At 38.3% G+C, this 18593-nt stretch overlaps 1 protein-coding gene across 1 annotated transcript; it reads left to right on the forward strand.

Annotated features, from left to right (window-relative positions):
* The first annotated feature begins 230 nt into the window (after positions 1-230).
* On the forward strand, positions 231-6187 carry CDKN2C (cyclin dependent kinase inhibitor 2C). Its single transcript, XM_081323436.1, has 2 exons — positions 231-559; positions 4541-6187. The coding sequence occupies exons 1-2, from the start codon at positions 431-433 to the stop codon at positions 4919-4921; spliced, it is 510 nt and encodes a 169-aa protein (XP_081179562.1). The 5' UTR covers positions 231-430; the 3' UTR covers positions 4922-6187.
* The last annotated feature ends 12406 nt before the right edge of the window (positions 6188-18593 follow it).

The raw sequence follows: 18593 nt of genomic DNA on the forward strand, positions 1-18593 counted from the left end.
GCCTGCCCCGGGTCTCGGCTGGACAGAACTGGTGGGTTGTGCCTTCCGCTTCTTCTGCTTGTTCCACCTTGTTCTTTACTTTCTCCATCTCCCCTTCCTTACTGGGCTTGGGTTTTTTCCCCAAGTGTGTCCGATATGCTCGCCGAAGGGCTTGAATCAATTTATGCGCCCCGGCCAAGGTCCGGCGGGGGGCGGGTGTTGTGCGCGTTAGAGGTGCAGCAGTATGTATGACGTGTGAACCAAGGGGCGGGCTTCTGGCAAGCAGCTTTTTTACGAGTATTTACTACAAGAAGGTCTACTCCAGAAGATTTAACATCCCCGCTCCTGTCAGTTTCCGATGGCCATGCCCGGCTAAAAACAACAACCATTAAGATAATCAAATCCGAGCCCGGGTTTTCTACTCGTTGGCGATCGTCATTCGCCCTAAGGAATGGCCGAACCTTTGGCGAATGAGTTGGCGTCCGCAGCTGCCAGAGGGGACCTAGCGCAAGTTACTAATTTGTTGGAAAATAATATAAACGTCAATGCACAAAATGGATTTGGGAGAACTGCGCTGCAGGTTGGTATCTGGGCGGACAGAGGCGATCGTTCACCACTAGGTGAACTGGTTTGACGGGGGGGGGGGGAAAGGACCGTTTTTAAAAAGGGAGGAAAAAAATCAGCATTTTTTAAAAAAGCGAGTTGGTTGCCATATTTTAGAAGTTTCACGGTTCCAACTCCTTAAAGTGACGTACTTGAGGCAAAACCTGTTTTTAATGTTTCTCTAATCTCAGGATAAACCTTGTCTGCAAGACTCCTCGTCTTTTTTTAAAAAATAAATACATTCTGAGACAGGGAAGCAAGTGGCGGAGGCAGAGGGGGAGGGAAAGGAACAATCCGGGCTAGGTCGTGTTTCAGAGCAGGTCGGTAAACACTTCGTTTTTTGAAATCCAGATTATATCTGTTTTGGTATCTGACGGGAGTGTGTTGTCTGACTACTAAAAAGTGGCGGTTGGGGCTTATTTTTTCTCGCATTCTGGCGAGCATGTTCCCCCCCCCCGCGCAAAAAATAATAATAATACTATCGCCCCTGAATAACTGCGATGTGCGGCGAAACAATGTGGCGAGCTGGATCACGAAAATCCAATGCTTTGTTATTCACCATCCTTCTGGTGCTTTTTGATATATCGGTGGATCGCTTCACTGCGAGAATTTCCTTTCCGTAGGTATAACGTCGTCTACACCCATTTCCAGTGTTTAGATTTACAGGCGGCTGCTGGAGCTCTTCCAGCTACTAAAACCCTGCACACGCTGAAAGATGTTTTCCTTTGAGAACATTGGATAACGGTGCTGAAAGCGTTACGTGTGTATGGGGAGGGGGGCAGGGGGGGAGAGGTAAGGGTGCCCAACCAGACAAGAAGAAAAAGGTAGGTGAAAATCTGGGAGGATTTTCCGATGCAAGACCGTGGATCTGGTCGGAAGTACTGCATGGAATATCCAGCAGGCTCCTTAAAAGCAATTTGTTGATTCAACTACAGACAGGATCCACTTTCTGAAATATTGTAAGAGGGATCCCTGTGGGCGAGGGCTGAAAACTCCGGCAACCCAATCTCCTCTTTAAAATGGAAAGAAACCCTCCTGTAATATGACCTTTCTTGGTGTTCTTTTCCAATTCAGCTCAGTAATCCTAAATTATTTTCTAATGTGCAAGGAGCATAAATGCCTTGAATCCTTTTAGGTTTTTCTGTACCATAACAGGTAGGTCATGTTTGCAACCAATGGCTGAATTTGGTAAAAAAAAAACAGAAGTACACCTCAATTTCCACCTCCTTACTAAGTTGCCCATTCTTTTTCTTACTATTTAATAAGAACCAATGATTCTGGGCCCCCTCCTCCCCCCCATTTCATGATAAGCCGAGATACATCTCTGCTTACTGGGGGGGGAATGTCTTTTCCACCACCTACTTTTCATTGCAGCTTCATCACTAACCATAATTTGAGGCAAGCTACACACACACACACACACACACACACCTCTCTGAATAAAAGTAAACACAACAGAAAAGGCTGATTCTTATTTTCGGTATGTGTAATCCAGAAAGATCTAGTGGGTGGATGATAGAACTTGAATTGATAGTCGAAATGTTGCTTACCAAAGAAAGTGAAAATACACATTGGCTTGTATGGTCTCACTCATTTAAATTATTTCTGTCTCTTCTCTGAATGTTTTTCCTCTCTTTTTCCCCTTTCCCCTTTTTCCCTTTTCAAATCAGGTGTTTATGTGAAGGCCCCCTTTCTCAATCTAGCTAAGAACAGCTAGGCTTAGGCCTTTGCATACTATCTGTACCCTTCCCTTGTTAAAGCAATTCCACACCAGAAAAAAAAACATTTAGAAACATCTAAAACTGTCTTTAAAATCAGACTTTTCTCATAGTTTGTATAGTATGGATAACTTTATATTCTACAGTTTTGGAACCTGATCCTGAGTTTTGTACAGTATTTACCCGAAATTATGAATTTAACAGGAGATAGATGGTGAAATCATAAAAATTTAAGGAATACATGTTCATTTTATCATAATAACTGATGTTAGTTCCCAAAAAGCTAACTGTACTCCTATGCATTCCAAATTGGTAAACAAGAGTGCAGGTGATTGGATTACCAAGGAAGAGATTATCTCCTAGTAAACTATCATCTTTGTGGCTGCTGATCTACATTCTGAGTCTTATATGCTCTCTCACATAACTCCCTCTTGCTTTATGGATTTTCCAGTTTTGTTTACTGTAACTGCTCCTTTTTTGTATACTAAAACAGAAGACAGCATTCCTCCCCAGAAAAAAAAATGTAAAGGGCACACAGCAATATTGTTTTATAAATGGGTAGGTAAAACAGGACTGAAGAAAAAATATTGAAAGCAAAAGAACACCTGATCTTTGAAAGTTAGCTGTTCCATGTAACAAAGCTTGACCAGGGTGTAAACTTCAGTATGTGATATTTGGCTGTGGCTTTTAAGACACAACGATTAAAATATTCAGAAAGCAAAAAAAGTCCAAGGATCTCTGAGATGGGCTTTGAAAATATAAGAAAAATTATAGTTACTATATCATTTTTTTTTCTTTCACCACAAACAGTAGAGATTCTTAAGAAAATGTGTATTTAAGTGATAATAGCAAAACATCCACACAGAAAGGGAATGTTTAGGGAAGCCAACAGCTTTTAAAAACTTCCTACTCAAACTGAACATAAGCAATAGACCTAGAGGTATTGATTTCCATTCACATAACAATCCCAAAAGAAACTAAAACTGCAAACCTACATATACACTTCCTTGGAAGTAAGACCTTCTGAATTTACTAAGATATATATTTTTAATTAAATAAATCCATTTGATTGGTTAGTCCACAGATAAGGGACACAGGAAATATACTCATTGATTAAAATGTTTTCTCTGAGTAATCTACAATTAGTCTACAATGTGACCATAATAGGATTATATTTCAGTTCTTTGCAAGTGCAGAAGCAACACAGCTTTGTTTTTAATGGTGGCATTCTTCAATTTCCCCCTTACTTCTTTCGTTTCACTAGTTTTCCATGTTTGCTTTCACTTCCTTCCCCAAGAACGATTTAGATCCATCCAGGATTGCAAAACATATTACATTCTAAATCCACCATCTGCCCTTTTGTTTAGGATAGTGTTTGGTTTGTTCTCAATTGCAACTGGCAAGTCTTAAATGAGAGAAGTGGAGCTATCTCTCACACATAAAGTATATTTGCTAATAAGGCACAATATAGACACTATGTTTTTACACACCTTATGTGGACACATCTTTCATTAGAAATAGTCATTTAAGTCCTCCGTACTTTATACAAGTGGGAAATGGGCTCTTTGGATTTTAAACCTACTGTCTATCAAAGTAGGACAAGACCATCAGTATCATTATATACCTATTACCTTAGCCAAGAACCTCATCCCCTTACCCTGTTCTTTAATATATATTTTTATTTCTATCATGCCACAACAGGAAATATAGTTTCCCATCATATTTGTTTGTTTTCACAATATTTGTTTCTGTTTGGTGTAGGGTGGATGTCAGAGCAGTACCGTTTTGGCAGTTATAGCTTCTCCATTGCAGTATCTCTCAGAAAAGACTGAAATTCGGCTTTTAAAAGCAGGAGTAGGAGTGGGTGGTGGGTAGTCTCTCTGACACCATTAACGCTGAAGAACAAGCAAGAGGCCAGAGATGACCATACAGAAGGCAGCTGCTGGTGTCATCCCAAAATATCCCAGCTCAGAAAGCCTTCCAATCAAAGGCACCAGCCATATATTCACTATCCTGGGATGCCCGAAGAAGTTGACATCCCGCTTTCCTAGGGTTGTAGGCTCCGGCGCGAACTTTCCCACGAGCTTTCTTTCCATAGTCCAAACAGGCAAAGGCTCTGCAGGCAAGGCCCGACCATAGCGTGGGGGGGTACACGTGTCACGCGTGTGAACTCAACCCTAAGGGGAGGGGGCGCATTTGCCCACTGCCTCGCGTTTCTCTTCCTCGTTCTCTGCCTTCAGGTGGTGAAGCTGGGGAACCCGGAGATCGCCAGGCAGTTGCTGCTGCGAGGCGCCGACCCGGATCTGAAAGACCGCACCGGCTTCGCCGTCCTGCACGACGCGGCCCGGGCCGGCTTCCTCGACACGCTGCAGACTTTGCTGGAGTTCCAAGCGGACGTCAACGTGGAGGACAACGAGGGCAACCTGCCGCTGCACTTGGCCGCCCAAGAGGGCCACCTGGCTGTCGTGGCCTTCCTCCTGGAGCGCACGGCCAGCCGGGTGGAGCATCGCAACAAGAAGGGAGCCACCGCCTACGACCTGGCGAAGCTCTACAAGAGGCAGGCCGTCGCCAAACTGCTGGAGAACAGCAGGCGGAGAGAGGGCGTCCTCAGCGGGGACTGAAGCCCACCCTTTACCCCGGACTCCAAAGTGCCTGCTTGTACACCTGTCGCCTCTGCTTTCCCCTCTTTCTTTCTCTCTCTCTCTCTCTCTTAATCGAAATATGCAAATAGGTGGGGTCGGTCTTTTTTCAAATGCAGACATGGGGGTGTTATTTTTCCCTGGGGGGGGAAACCACTCCAGTAGCAGCTTTTTCCCGGAGGCATCTTATGAATGCTTTTTCTTTTTTTCAAGTTTGCTTTTGCTGCTCACCCCACCCTCCATTTAAGGGAGGATGGGGGGAGGGAATGTTGAAGATCTCTTTTTCTGCTTGCTGACAACTTTCTTTCTCAAGATCTATAAAGGCTTACTGTGATTTCCCATCCCTAGCTTAACAGAGGTTAACATAATACGAAACAGTGCATGAAGGAGGGTATATGTGAAAGACCTTTTGTGCCAGAAGGAGCAGAGGGAGGGAAAGAGAGACTTTTGGACAATTGAATCACAAACTTTTGATGAGATGGATAAGCTAACAAAAGGTCTACGGAAGATTCACTGAAAATGCTTTCATTGTTATTTTTCTTATATTTTTATTGCCGTGCCTTATCTCCTAAACGTCTCTTTTTCTGAAGGAAGTTCTCCTGAAATCTGGCTTTCTTCTAGTTACACATGTTTAGGACCAAAGGTTCAGTTGATTCACCACATGTATCTGAACAGAGAGGAAATCTCAATTTGGGATAGTTTGAATAATGAAGCTTCAATATAACATATAATAATAAAGTAAGAAGGAATGTATCAAGTCCAAAGTCACACAGAGTGGGAATATGATTTCTTGGCTATTTGCACAAACACAAGTTTAAGATAAAAGAGTAATTTATAAGATTAGATCATGTTTAGTGACTTGATCAGATTTTGGGAATGCTCTAGATTTTTCAGATTAAACTGCCAAATTAGTACTATTTACTCAAATTTGTTCCAGTAGGATTAATCCTGAATAAGCATTTATTTTTGTTAAGACTTCGGATTTTTGATCAAAGCCTCTTTTACAGAGTCCATAAATTTCTATAGAACAGTGTAGTACAGACGCTCAGAAGCAAAAATGTGAAATTGGATTCTTTTAGGTTGCAGTTTTCTATGTATCTATGTGGGTTTGAACTGCACTGAACTCTGAATAGAGCTTAGTTCTGAGCAGATGTAGCTAGAATTGCACTGTTACTTGGAGTTCTAGGATTGCTGAGTAGAAAAGCTGACTATTAAAACAGATGTATTTTGCATGGGAATAAATTACAAAACCTATACCTTTTATCAATTATTTAGAATAATCTCACTTTCCTCCTGATAGTTTACTGATTAAAAACTTCAGTTTATTGCAATGGAGAGAATTCATTGCCATTCGCCTCCACAAAGAATTCTCTGCATCAACTGTGTGGTAAGATGGGATGTGTGTCCCACTTCAACTGTTGCTATGAAGATAAAAACCTGAGAAAGTGTGATATTTTATGTGACTCAAGTCTTAGGACTGTTATTTCCAAGAGGGGTGACCAATCCAGCGTTTCTCCTCCATTGTAGAAGCTTTTTCTTTCTCGAAAAGAAATTTCCGAAGGACCAGTTAAAAACTAAACCAATCATATCATTTTCCAGTCATTAAAAAGCAAACCAAGGAATTTGCTCTCTGTAAAACCAAACAAAACGTCCGTCCATATTTCCTTTCTGGTGAACCTGCCCCTCCCATCCTCATGAGGGGTGTAATTTTAAAAAAAGCTTTAATATTTGAAAAACTAGTAAATATATAGGCAAGCTTTTAGCAGATGATGGAGTTTCATAATTAGGTTTCATAAAAGTTAGTCAAATTGTTAACACAGAAGAAACATCTGAACCCTGTGGTTTCAGAAATGACTTGCATGATTTCCCCAATGTCAAGCCAAAGGAGGAAAGAATGCTCTCTCTTTTTCAAAACCTTTTCATAGTTAATGTGGTTAATATGAACTTAGTATTGTCAACCAAGTAACATTAATTCGATTTCCCTTAAATATAATGCAGAAGGTGGGGAACCAATCACACCAGAAGTTTTCTCAAAAAGCCATATATTTATCCATGCTCTTTAACTATTTTTCACTTGGCACCAACATCACTAAAGAGCAATGTCTTAGAGGTGGGCAGCTACACCCTTATTTCATTTGGATTTGTTAATAGGTAAGCAAATTTGAGATTACGATTCAATCTGACATGTTCTGCTTTGTCCAAACCAAAGAGTTATATTTTTTATTATCTCAGAGCACTAATATTTGGATTCTCTACACCTAGTCCCACCTTTGAAGCAGATCAAGACTAAATATGGGTGGAAATCCAAAGCCTACAACGGCTTAAAAATTCGGGCTCAATAAACCCAAGTCGCATTTGTAGTCAATTGAGAAGATCTTCAGACTGACTTCTGTGGAGCAGGTGAGCCGTACTAGACTCCGTTTACCTGGAAGAAGACTTCACTTCGGTCCCTGGGACGGCTGGCACTCTGCCCATGTTCAGGGAACAGAAAAGGGGAGATGGCTCAGTATAACCAGTTTCCTCCAAGCCCTGTTCTGTTATTTGCCAGTCCTGCACTGTCTTGTTGCCCGCCACCAGGAACGGAGTGCCACTGACTTTTAGGGCGCTTTCTTTGACCCCTGGAAACTGCGCCTTGGAGACTTGGATCCCAGGGTCATCTCAGTGAGACTTGCTATTCCCAAGTAAAGGTCGGGAGAGCTGGAGCAGTTTACTTGTCAGAAGTGAGTGCCTCTGAAAATCACCCGCGTGGAAGAAGGTAGGTGACATATTAGAAGAAACTAACGGGAGGGGACGAAGAGAAGTAGAGAGGTAGATGAGTCCCCAGCGTCCTAGATCTTTCACGCCCATATTCCGAACGGGTTTAGCAATGGCGCGCTCGCTGCTGAAGTACAAAGTTAGAGGGCGGATTTGAAAGCGACCCAGGGCACCTAACCCATGTTTGCTAGATCCTGGGCGATCCCTCCGGGGAAGCGGGAGATGTAATTTGGCTGCCACAACAAACTCAGCCGGATGCCCTGCGCCGCAGGTAAGGTGCTTCCCGCGCACACCAGAAGAACAAGCACCACCACCCGTGGAGTCGACATCTGTATTTGGCTTTCTGCCCCTGGGTAATCCGTGTGAATCCTGAGCCGGCTACCTCTTCATTTAGCCAGACCCAGGACAAAACCGGGGTGGAAGAGGGAGTTTCCCCCCCACCCCACCCCACCCCCCCGCTCCACTCCTTCCAAGGACCGGGAGCAAGAAGCGTGGCCCTGACGCGAGGTGCTCAAAATGTCGGAGCTGTTCCCGGCCTTTGCGCCGCGTCTTTTCCTTCGCGGCGCTTCGTGGCTCTCCTGCTGGGAATCGTCCGAGGTTCCAGTCCGCCGAGGTGCCCGAAGCCAAGGCTGGGGCCGTGCGGGGGTTCGCGCCTAAGAGCCAAGCCGCTGGGGAGAGGCAGCTTCAGAACCGTTACTTCGCTCTCCCCCCCCCCCCGCGCGCTCCCCTTCCCGTCCCCGTCCCCATCTGCGTCCCTCCCCCTTTACGGTTTCTTTTCCTTTTCTCTTCCTGTCCAAACATTTTTAAATTTCCGCGCCTTCCCTAACAGTCTGATTGTACAGTATTGGTTTGGCTTCTTCCTCCGCGGGCTTCGGCGCTCTTTGTTTTTGCCCTTCTGGGTCAGCCGGGGGGGTGGTGGTGGTGGTTCGCGTGGCCTGCTCTCGCAGCAGCCCCTTCCCCGGAACCAGGCAAGGCCAGGAAGGAGCAGGAGCGATTTAGGATGCGCCCTCGCCCACCGCGCTTCGAGGAGGTCTCTCGCAGCCGGTGCAACCTGCCGCGCTGGATGGGCGAGATTTGCGGCTTCTCACCAACGCTGAAGTCCGAGCCAAGCGGCCGGAAACGCCGAGGCAAAAACGCCGTCCCTCGGCAGTTTTCCTTCGGCGAGGAAGATGCCGGGGGAGGGAGAAGGCGCTGTGCGTTTGCGCGTGTCTGGGAAGCTGGAGCTGGAGCGGCTCCTTTTCCTTCTGGAATCGCCAAAAGGCAACTGTCCCAAGGCGGCCTTCGCCCTAAGAGGTCCCAGCACACGGAAAAACAAAGGCGAACGGCAAGGAAGGTATTGGCATTTTATTTTACAGCTGTTTTATAATTAATTCTTAACTTGCTTTTTCTGTTGCCCAATCGACGCCAGTATTTCACGTGGAATTAAGAAAGAAGAAAATCGCATTTGTGAATCACCTTGACTACAGGACAGACCCCTTTCTCAATATCAGCTCCGTGTGAATGATAGAGAGGAGGAAGAGATTTCTCCAGCCCTGCTTTAGACGAAATCCATAACTTGGTCCTGTTATTTTCCATATTACTGGGTATCAGCCAAATGGGAGTTATAATTTGGAGAAATCTCATTTTTACAAAGCACTTATCAAAAAGAGATGCCAGCTCTTTGCAGCTTTTAGAATGACCTCTATGGGAAGAAACTTGTTTATCTATTAAGTTGGATTGTTTAATGCCATCCTAAAGTTCCATATCAGTATCGGCCTAAAAGCTGAAAGCATCACCTTACAGGAGACCTTTATTTTTTCATTTTTCTATGCCCTTAAATTTGGGCCTATGATTATGTTTCCAAAGCTTATGAAAAAATCAGCCATCTTATCTTACTTAAATATTACTATCCCTTTTCAGGCAATAATGTAATTATTTAGAAGATCATTACCACTCTGCAAAATGATCACACCATGAAGAATATTACAATTTTGAAGGAAATATGACATTTTTAAGCCAACCTTTGTTCCTCTTGATTAAATTAAGATTTAAGCAGCTAAATAGTAGTAAACATTTGGGTTCATTTTTTTGCTACTTTTGAAATACTACTTTTAATAATCAGAGTTGGGCCTTTCTAGTATCAGAAAATGTTTTTCATACATTAATACAATATAAATAATAAAACAAGCATGATTTGTGGGGTGGATTTTAAGATGTAATTTTACTTACATTGTCAAGTTTTATTCTTCATGAACATATTCTGGAAAATTGATTTTTGCTTGAGAATAGAATCAATATTTTAAGAATTGGGTGACTTAACTGATACAGAATGTGAATAGAGAAATATGGCATTTTTAGGACAGTAAACTTTGCATCCTTGTTTAGAAGTTAATTTTTGACTGTCATACAATATATTATTCCTGCTGTTTTACCCCAATGTCCTCTAACCAGAAGAAAATAGCTATCGTCATGGTCATGTTCGAGTAACAGCCATTTTACTGGAGGTTTGAATGGGAAGTTCCATTTCAGGCCTTTTCTCCTTCTCAGTCTAAATGACATTTACATTCAGATTGTTTTTGCTAAGGATTTATCTTCAGTATATGCTAATATAAAGTGATGCAGCATACATTTGCAGATATTTACCCATATTATAATGGTATATTATAGTGCAGTATATATATTACATGATTTCTATTTTGGGATGCTACTAAACAAGGAATACAAGATGTTTTAAAAAGTTACACAGTTAAAAAGAAACAAAGCTCTTCTGCTGTTAATTAAGCTGCCTGCAGTATTTCCTACATTCTAAAAGTAGGAAAAATAACATTGGTAGGAAAAGTCTACTTTAACCTAGAACAATTTAATAGAATTTATATTTGATGAATTCTGCCTTCTATTTCCCCTTCATGGATTACTGCCTATGAATATTGGATTTCTATTAAACTTAAATAGAATGCACAATATTTTGAATCCTGCCTTGTTAGATTATTTAAACATGGATTAAGCTAAACAATATTTAAGGAGGACATTTTTATGTACTTTCTGAGTTAGGTTTCCATTTTAAGAATTACAAAATGGGTGGAGTTCATTAGGAGCATCAAATCAAATCTAGAACTTCTAAATAAAAGCATCATTAGAAGATGGATGTCTAGCTTCTGTTTGAATACATCCAGGAAACACAAGCTACCCTCAACCTCTTTACCCAGATAATGATTTTCACTGTCAAATCCCCTCATTATTAAGGAACTTTCTGTTCTAACATTCAATTAAATCCATTCTTCCTATCTTTATGCTCTAGGATACAAAGCTTTTCCCACCATGACATCCTTCATAACTTGAAGGATATTATATTCTCCCCACCCCCTTTTTTTCAACATTTCCAGTTTCTTCAAACTCTCTTTATGGTACTTAATTTTCAATCCCTTGACCTTCTCTGAACTTTTTGCAGTGTGTCTAAATTTTAAGTGTGGTGCCCATAATTGTACACAATAATTTAGGAGAGGTCTGAGTAATGCTGCATGAAAATATATGATTTGGAAACCTTTATTGATATAATATCATACTGTGTTTACTTTTAAAATAAATTATTTTCAGTCAATGCCTACTAGATCAGCATTTTTGCATCCACATCACATTGCTGACTCATGATTAATTTGTAATCAATTGTTATTTTTGTTTGAAAGCAAAGTTTGTTTAGCTTTCAAAGCAATTTCTATTTAAAATAAGTGGGTGTAATTCTGCTACATGTATAGAACCAAAGTCCTGGAAAACTAAGTAATTAAGAAACTGCTAATCAGACAATTAGCTCTACTAATCTAATTTGTATCCTCTAGAAGCAAAAAGTAACACATTTAAGTATAAAAAGTTAATGGAAGTTTACTTTTTTCAATTTAAATAAACATTGATATAATCAATAAAATCAGTATGGTTGACAAAATCAGAATTCATTTTATGAATCAGTAAAACCATTATGATTCTATGTTATTTTATTACACTCCACTAAGAAAATCAAAATGTCCTGTCTATGTCTCAAAACAGAAATTTATAGCATGCTTTTTTCTGAGCTAAAGTCTACTTGATTAGATGGATATATTTATATATATAATCATATATGCAAGTGTTATCCCATAAATTTGCATAGAGTGGTACTTTTTCCAATATGTATTATGTATAGTGCAGCCCAACATACACAGAGAAGTGGCAAATAAGCTTGTCTTCATGCATGATATTCCAAAACAGAAAACCTATTGCCTACTTTAATATTTATTTTTTTATTTTTTATTTTAATTCCATTTATATCCCGCCCTTCTCCGAAGACTCAGGGCGGCTTACAAGCTTAGCAGTAGCCTTCATTCTATGTATATGCCTGCTTATTAGGGCTTTCACACACACCCCAAGCGGCATTATTACAAAGTCAGCTCATGCGTCTTAATGTATCTACAGGCATATAGACATCTTAATATAAAACTCACAGAATGCATTTTGGCACCCTTTGGAGCAAATTCTAGAATTGGTAATGCATGCCTATTCATTTCCTGCTATATATTAACAATGACACTGGGTGCCAATTTCACAAATAAACTAGGCCACCATGGCTTGTTTAATAAACCATGATTTAAACTTCATTTCCTACTTAGCATTATGTGACAATAGAAGTATTTGTTCATTCTGCTGTATTTTTTTTTCTTGCAGAGAAATCCATCCCAATTTTGTCATGTAGGCACATTCATTGGTCTCATAAACGGTAGCCCAGTAGTTTTCCTCATACTGTCTTGAAAGTTTTCTATAAAGTTGAAAACCCATTACTTCAGGAAAAGGTACTATTATATTACTTGATCAGAAAGACAACAGGTTTTAAATAAAAATGTGCTATGCTTGGTTTTGCTATTTTTATTGCTTTCATGAAGGTACTACCATCATCTCGAATTCTACTGATGCTTCAGTTTTCTGAGATGCAATAAATGATGGGGAGAAGAAAATTCTTTATTATTAGAGATGTGTGTGTGTGTGTGTGTTGTTAGGCCCACATTGACCTTGCCCATTTTGGTATCCATAAGATATGTTGAAATTTGGATGTAAATGAAGGTATTTTTTTAGGATCTCCATTTTGGGCCTTTATGAAAACTCTGTGCAATTACATTGTTTAATTACAGTATTATGTTCCTTTTTCTGATGTTGCAGCATTTTTATTAGCGTCCTTAGAAGAATGATATATTGAACTGACATGGGATACCAATTAAATTTAAAAATGAGAAAAGGATTTTTATACTCTAGGTATTACTAATAATTAAATTAGGTACAAATTAACTAAGAAATATATAATACTTATAGGATGAACCCATAAACCCACACATTCATTCTCTTTTCAATTACTTGTTTTCAATCTAAAGAATATTCATGCAGTATTCACATGTTGGTCTAGTGGTTAAGGCATCAGGTTAGAAACTATAAATTCTAGTCCTGGCTTAGAAAAGAAAGCCAGCTGGGTGACCTTGGGCCAGTGACTTTCTCTCAGCCCAACCCACGTATTGTGGGGAAAACACTATTCGAAAGACAAAGTTAGCCACTTAAGTTATTTATAAAAATAATAAAGGTAATATATAAATAAAATTTATGGTCAGTTGTTTTGGAGAATACTATACTTCCTTAAAAAAGGAGCAGAAACTACAACTTAAGTCCCTGAACAGTTATATTTCATAATAATATAACTATTTTATTTGAGCTGAAAAAATTAAGTTGAACAATCTATGGGAGCAAAGAGATAGAATTTTCTATGTCTCTTTGCTGCCATCTATCGGTCATCCAGATTTTTTCACTCCAGATAGGGTGGCTGTTAGTAAAAAGCAGATTTTTTTTTAAAAAAAAATCTCTCTTCACCTATTACCACATTAAAGAAGACAAACAAATAGGAGAGGAGAAGGGAGAGAAAGGGATTTTCATAGATAAATTAAAGAATCAAACTTTAGGCTTATATAGGTAGGCTCCTTTGTCTCAGCAATATCAAAGTTTGCTGTTTCGTTTCTTTTTAAATCTGTAAATAAAGCTGATTTTAAAGATGTAATAATGTAGTTGTTTTTTCCCCCTGAAAGAAACTGACTCTAGCATAACTCAGTAAAGAATGTGATCAATGTTCCCAAAAGTGCAAACTAAATTATATGCATATATTTTAATAGTAAATCAATTTCTCTTACCCCTCATCTGTAATGTTCAATTTACTATTCAGTGAGCCTTTAATCTTATGTTATCTCACCTGGAGATAAGTTTCACTGAAGTTAGTGGAACTTCCTTCTGACTAGAATTCTTTATTTGTCCTATAAGAGAATGATTACTGCAGTAATATGAACATATATAAACTAAATATATCTAGTTGTTCTCAGACAATATAAACCACTTAAAGACTGGAAGTAGTTCATTCTAAGTCCTTTACAGAAGCCTGTCTTCACTAGTTAAATGAGTTGACTAAATATTGTTTCTCATTTTACAACACTATTTGAAATGATTTAATTGAACTTTAGATAAGATAACTTCACCACGGCTTATTTGAAAAAGAAAAAAACAACAACACATAATAGTGCCAGAATGCTTTTGGAACATTTTCTCAATATTTAAGACAAAGGAAAAAAATCTATCTGATATTAAAGAACTTGAAAAGCTATCTGTTTTATTTCTACCTCAGCATCTAATTAATCTTTTTTTTTTAAAAAAGAGGATGCTTTACTCATGATATTCAAGCCTCATTCAAAATGCACAGATTAAGACTGTACCAGTAAAACAAAATTGCAGCACAATCTTATGCCTACCTATTCAGACATAATCCCCATTTCAGTTTGGCTGAATTTTTACTAGGTGTCTATAGGATTATACTTTAGGCTTTTATGAATAAACACAGAACCAGCATTTCCTATTTTGGATTTTTTTTAAAGTCTGAAACAATATTTTTAACATAATGTTTGTATGAAATAGAAATAAACCTCTGTGCTAACCATTTATGTATTTTGCAGGTACCAAGCCTTCTTTAAAAGTATTAATCTTATAAAGTGGACTTGTTTTCCCCCCTGCTTTCAAACTTTTGTATGCCATATTTATGCATTCTTTGATGAATTTTCATACTGAGGATTGGATTCTGCCTCCACTTAACTGCAGAGTTCTCCCTATATATAGCAAGAGATTTGAAAAGACTTGGGCTTCAAGTAAACAGTTTTAGGGAGAGGCTTAGGGTGTGCTGTTGCTCAGCCATTAAGAGGCTAAAGATCTAGTCCCCTCTGCTCCAGATCCTACCCTCCCCATTCAAATCCCACCTTCTGAAGGCAAGTGCTGACAATGGCACTCATCCTCCAGTCTTTGCCCTCTCTGGCAACCTGCCTAGAAGCCTGGATCTGTGCAACAGACTGCACCATAGAGGGAGGGTAAAGGCTCCCAGCAACTCCTCTTCTGATTACCAATTTTCCCTACATATGAATAGTCATAAATAACAGTTTAAAGTGGAAAGCTAGAAATAATCTGATAAATATATTTACATGTATAAAATCTCTCTATATTAGAAATATAGTGTTTAACTAATCTTTAATACAAAAATCCTCTTAATTCATACAGTACCTACTACTTATAGCAGTGATGATGATGTCATTCTTAGAATGTGACAAAGGGCTAATAGTATATACTGTATGCTGTAAAAACAATGAGTCAACAGTTTCTGTGACCCCTGAGGTCAAGCTTTCTACAGACTGAAAGTAGCCTATTCTTTAAACACCCAGGATTTGCATTTATTAACTACTGCATTATGTAAAAATGTACAGTGTTAAGATAACAGACTAGCACAACTTTTTTTTCAGAATATAACTTCTCAAAATGTTTATTGTCATAAAAAAGAAAGAGTCTTATTGAAATTTTAGAAAACAAGTTCTTGATATCTGCTCAAAATTGAGCTGTGTAAAATTGTCCTTCTCAAAACACTGAGAACATGCAGCATTGCAAAATGGAGTCTTACTTAAGCCAAGCATCCAATTTCCTTTATACTCAGGACAAGTCTTATTGCTGATTTTCAGACTTCATCTGTATATAGGTATCACAATAGTTTTCTAATGATTTTAAGCAAGAATCTCCTTACTTTTCAAATTATAAAATTATACATATAAAAACTTAGAGAGCTCTTGATACTTTAAATTACATTTCAGGTCAGAGTTTTTAATTTCCTAAACAGATTTGTTGGGTATACAATCTATTGCTCAAATATTGACTACCTTTACACAAGTTTAAAGACTGCATAAATCTTTCAAGACCAGTGGTGCTCTTTTTTATCATTCTAACAGGAAAAAAACAAAATACTGACTAACCTCTATCAAAAAAAGAAACGGTTGCTAAGTCAAGTCTCGACTGCTGATATTTGTTTTGAGCATTAAGGAGATATATACATGTAAAACATATTTGTCATCTTTCAGGTTCCTATGCTTCATTTACCTGGAAGCTTAGTTTAGGGTTTAGAGTTTTTTTTAATTGTTTATAAAGATATTTCCACTTGGTAGTAATATTGCAATTTATTTTGTTTATAATTACTCTGAGCTTATTTTTATAGGAAATATTTAATAAATTACTAACATGCCAAGTTAGCTGACCCTATTAAATGAAACTGTAACTCCATTGTTTATAAACAAATAATGACTATTTCATGTCAATTATTTTATGGATATTTAAATATTTGAATTTCTGAAATTGCTTTATTATTTAATTAGATAAGGAATTTAAAAAAGCATTTTGGTTTAATTACAGCAATGAAAAGGTTTCCAGTTTAAACTCAAGACAGGTAGAGCACTAATGGTTCCTGCTCTATTAGTCAGGTAAGCAAACTTCCCAACTCAGTCTAAGTTTTTTGCCCCCTGGCTCAGGTAGGCCAAACTACCTACTTTATTGTGTGTACAAGAGAATGCATAGCAATTTCATCTTAGTGAAGGTTATTAAAATATTAGTTGTGCCTTACCCTCATAATAAAGAGTCATTACTTCTTATACTAGTGCAGACATGTCAAACACAAGGCCCGGGGGCCGGATCCGGCCCGCGAAGTGGTTTCATGAGGCCCCACGAAGCCATCCTGGAAACAGTGAGGGAACGGCCCCCACTGCCTTGGCCCTGGCCCAGAGACCCTCCTTCTGCCAGAGACCCTCAGATCTGTCCCACTCCTGCCCAGGCCCCCATAGGCACCCTTGATGCCAACGATGTAGAGCTGGCCATGCCCACCCAGCAGGCCATACGCACTCTAGCCATGCCCACCCAGTAGGCCACGCCCACCCTGGCCAAACCCACCCGGCCCCCTGAGGGCAACCCCAATGCTGATGCGGCCCTCAATGAAATTGAGTTTGACACCCCTGTACTAGTGGGTCATGGGTTGATCGTAGAAATAACAGGAAAAAATCCAACTGTAACAATCTGCAACTCTTAAAAAGTAATGATTTTAAAGTAATGGTTTTATTATGCTGCTTCCCATAATTTCAGATCTGAATTTAAGGTATGTTGGCAATATTGTTTACTTTTGTTTCTTTTTAAGCTACAATACAATCAAGAGATGACATCCAGTCCTAATCTAGGGCCACAACTGCACAATTAAACAAGAGCAACAATGTTGATAGTATTGAGTTGCGCCTAAGGTATTCCTGTCATTAAACTGCTCTTATTATGAACCCTATGCTGCCAATAATTTATTTATATTTCAGAAAAGTTCACTGCAAACATTAGAAATATATTCCTCAGTCCCACTGACAAGTAGGCCTTACATAGCTCTTTGCACTGGAAATTGAATATTGTCTTCTGTAGTATTCCTTTCTATGACTAAATGTCTGGGAATTACCGTACCAGTATTATATGCTATTTCATTTCTTTTCAACTTTTGTATTTTAATACTAATACTTTTAATACTAAGAATTAATTCTATGTTTATTAACTTTATCTGTAAAGATCCATAAAAATAACTAAATTTTACATTCTCATTTACTTATTCACAAACGTATTTCTAAAAGTTATATTGCAAAATAACACAGCTTATTTCCTAGATAAAAATCAAGAAACTATACAATAAATCATTTGGACCAACATTTATAAATAAATACCCATAATCCTACGAAGATGTATGTTTATTTTCTCTGAAATAGACATTTGTCATATGATTTTTATTGCATTCTTGTTAAAATCTCTGTTAAATTTAAAGGAATAAAATTTTCAAATTTACAGAATGGTGTTTGAGTGGCAGAAAGGTAGTATACAGCTGCCTACTGCTGTCATATTTTCCTTTCTTTTTCCAGAAAAATTCAAAAACAACTAAGGAAAGTATCAATAACAATACATTTTTAAATAAAACCAATTTAACAATTTAACATGTCTATCAATGAACAAATACTCCTACACAAACATTTTAAATACCCATAGGTTTTATCTAAAACAACCTGTTTAGAAATGAAAGTAAGTTTACTAGGACATTTTATAGCAAACAAATAATGACCAAACTTTATTAAATTTACAATTAATAAGTTTTAAGGAGTCCTTTGTTACTATTAATTTTCAGCAAAGCAATTTCCCATATTTTAAAATAACCCTGAAACAATGAAAATGTACTTTTGTTTTACAAGAGTAAACTCAATAGTTAACAATAAATACTTAATCAATTTATTTTCCTGGATCAATTGATAAGTATTAGGAAATAGGATAAATTAATAAATATCATTTCATATCATAAAATATGGTCAGTAAACAAGTAATAAATTTATATTGCTCACTGATCAAAATTAACAAAGATTGTTTCTATCTACTATCTATTTAGTCTCAACATAATTTTTTAAAAATACATAATTTTCTTAATTTCTTCAAAAACATTTGACAAAAAAGCATTATTAAATTTGGCATTGTCATCAAAGTTTGTATGTATCAATTTGATTAC

This window comes from Vipera berus, assembly GCF_964194415.1.
Source record: "Vipera berus genome assembly, chromosome: 3".
Classification (NCBI taxonomy): domain Eukaryota; kingdom Metazoa; phylum Chordata; class Lepidosauria; order Squamata; family Viperidae; genus Vipera; species Vipera berus.

Bases quoted from the DNA above. Each gene is read 5' to 3' on its own strand.
- CDKN2C (XM_081323436.1), top strand. From the start codon at position 431: ATGGCCGAACCTTTGGCGAATGAGTTGGCGTCCGCAGCTGCCAGAGGG. The intron at 560-4,540 runs GTTGGTATCTGG...CTCTGCCTTCAG, and splicing joins TTGGGAGAACTGCGCTGCAG to GTGGTGAAGCTGGGGAACCC.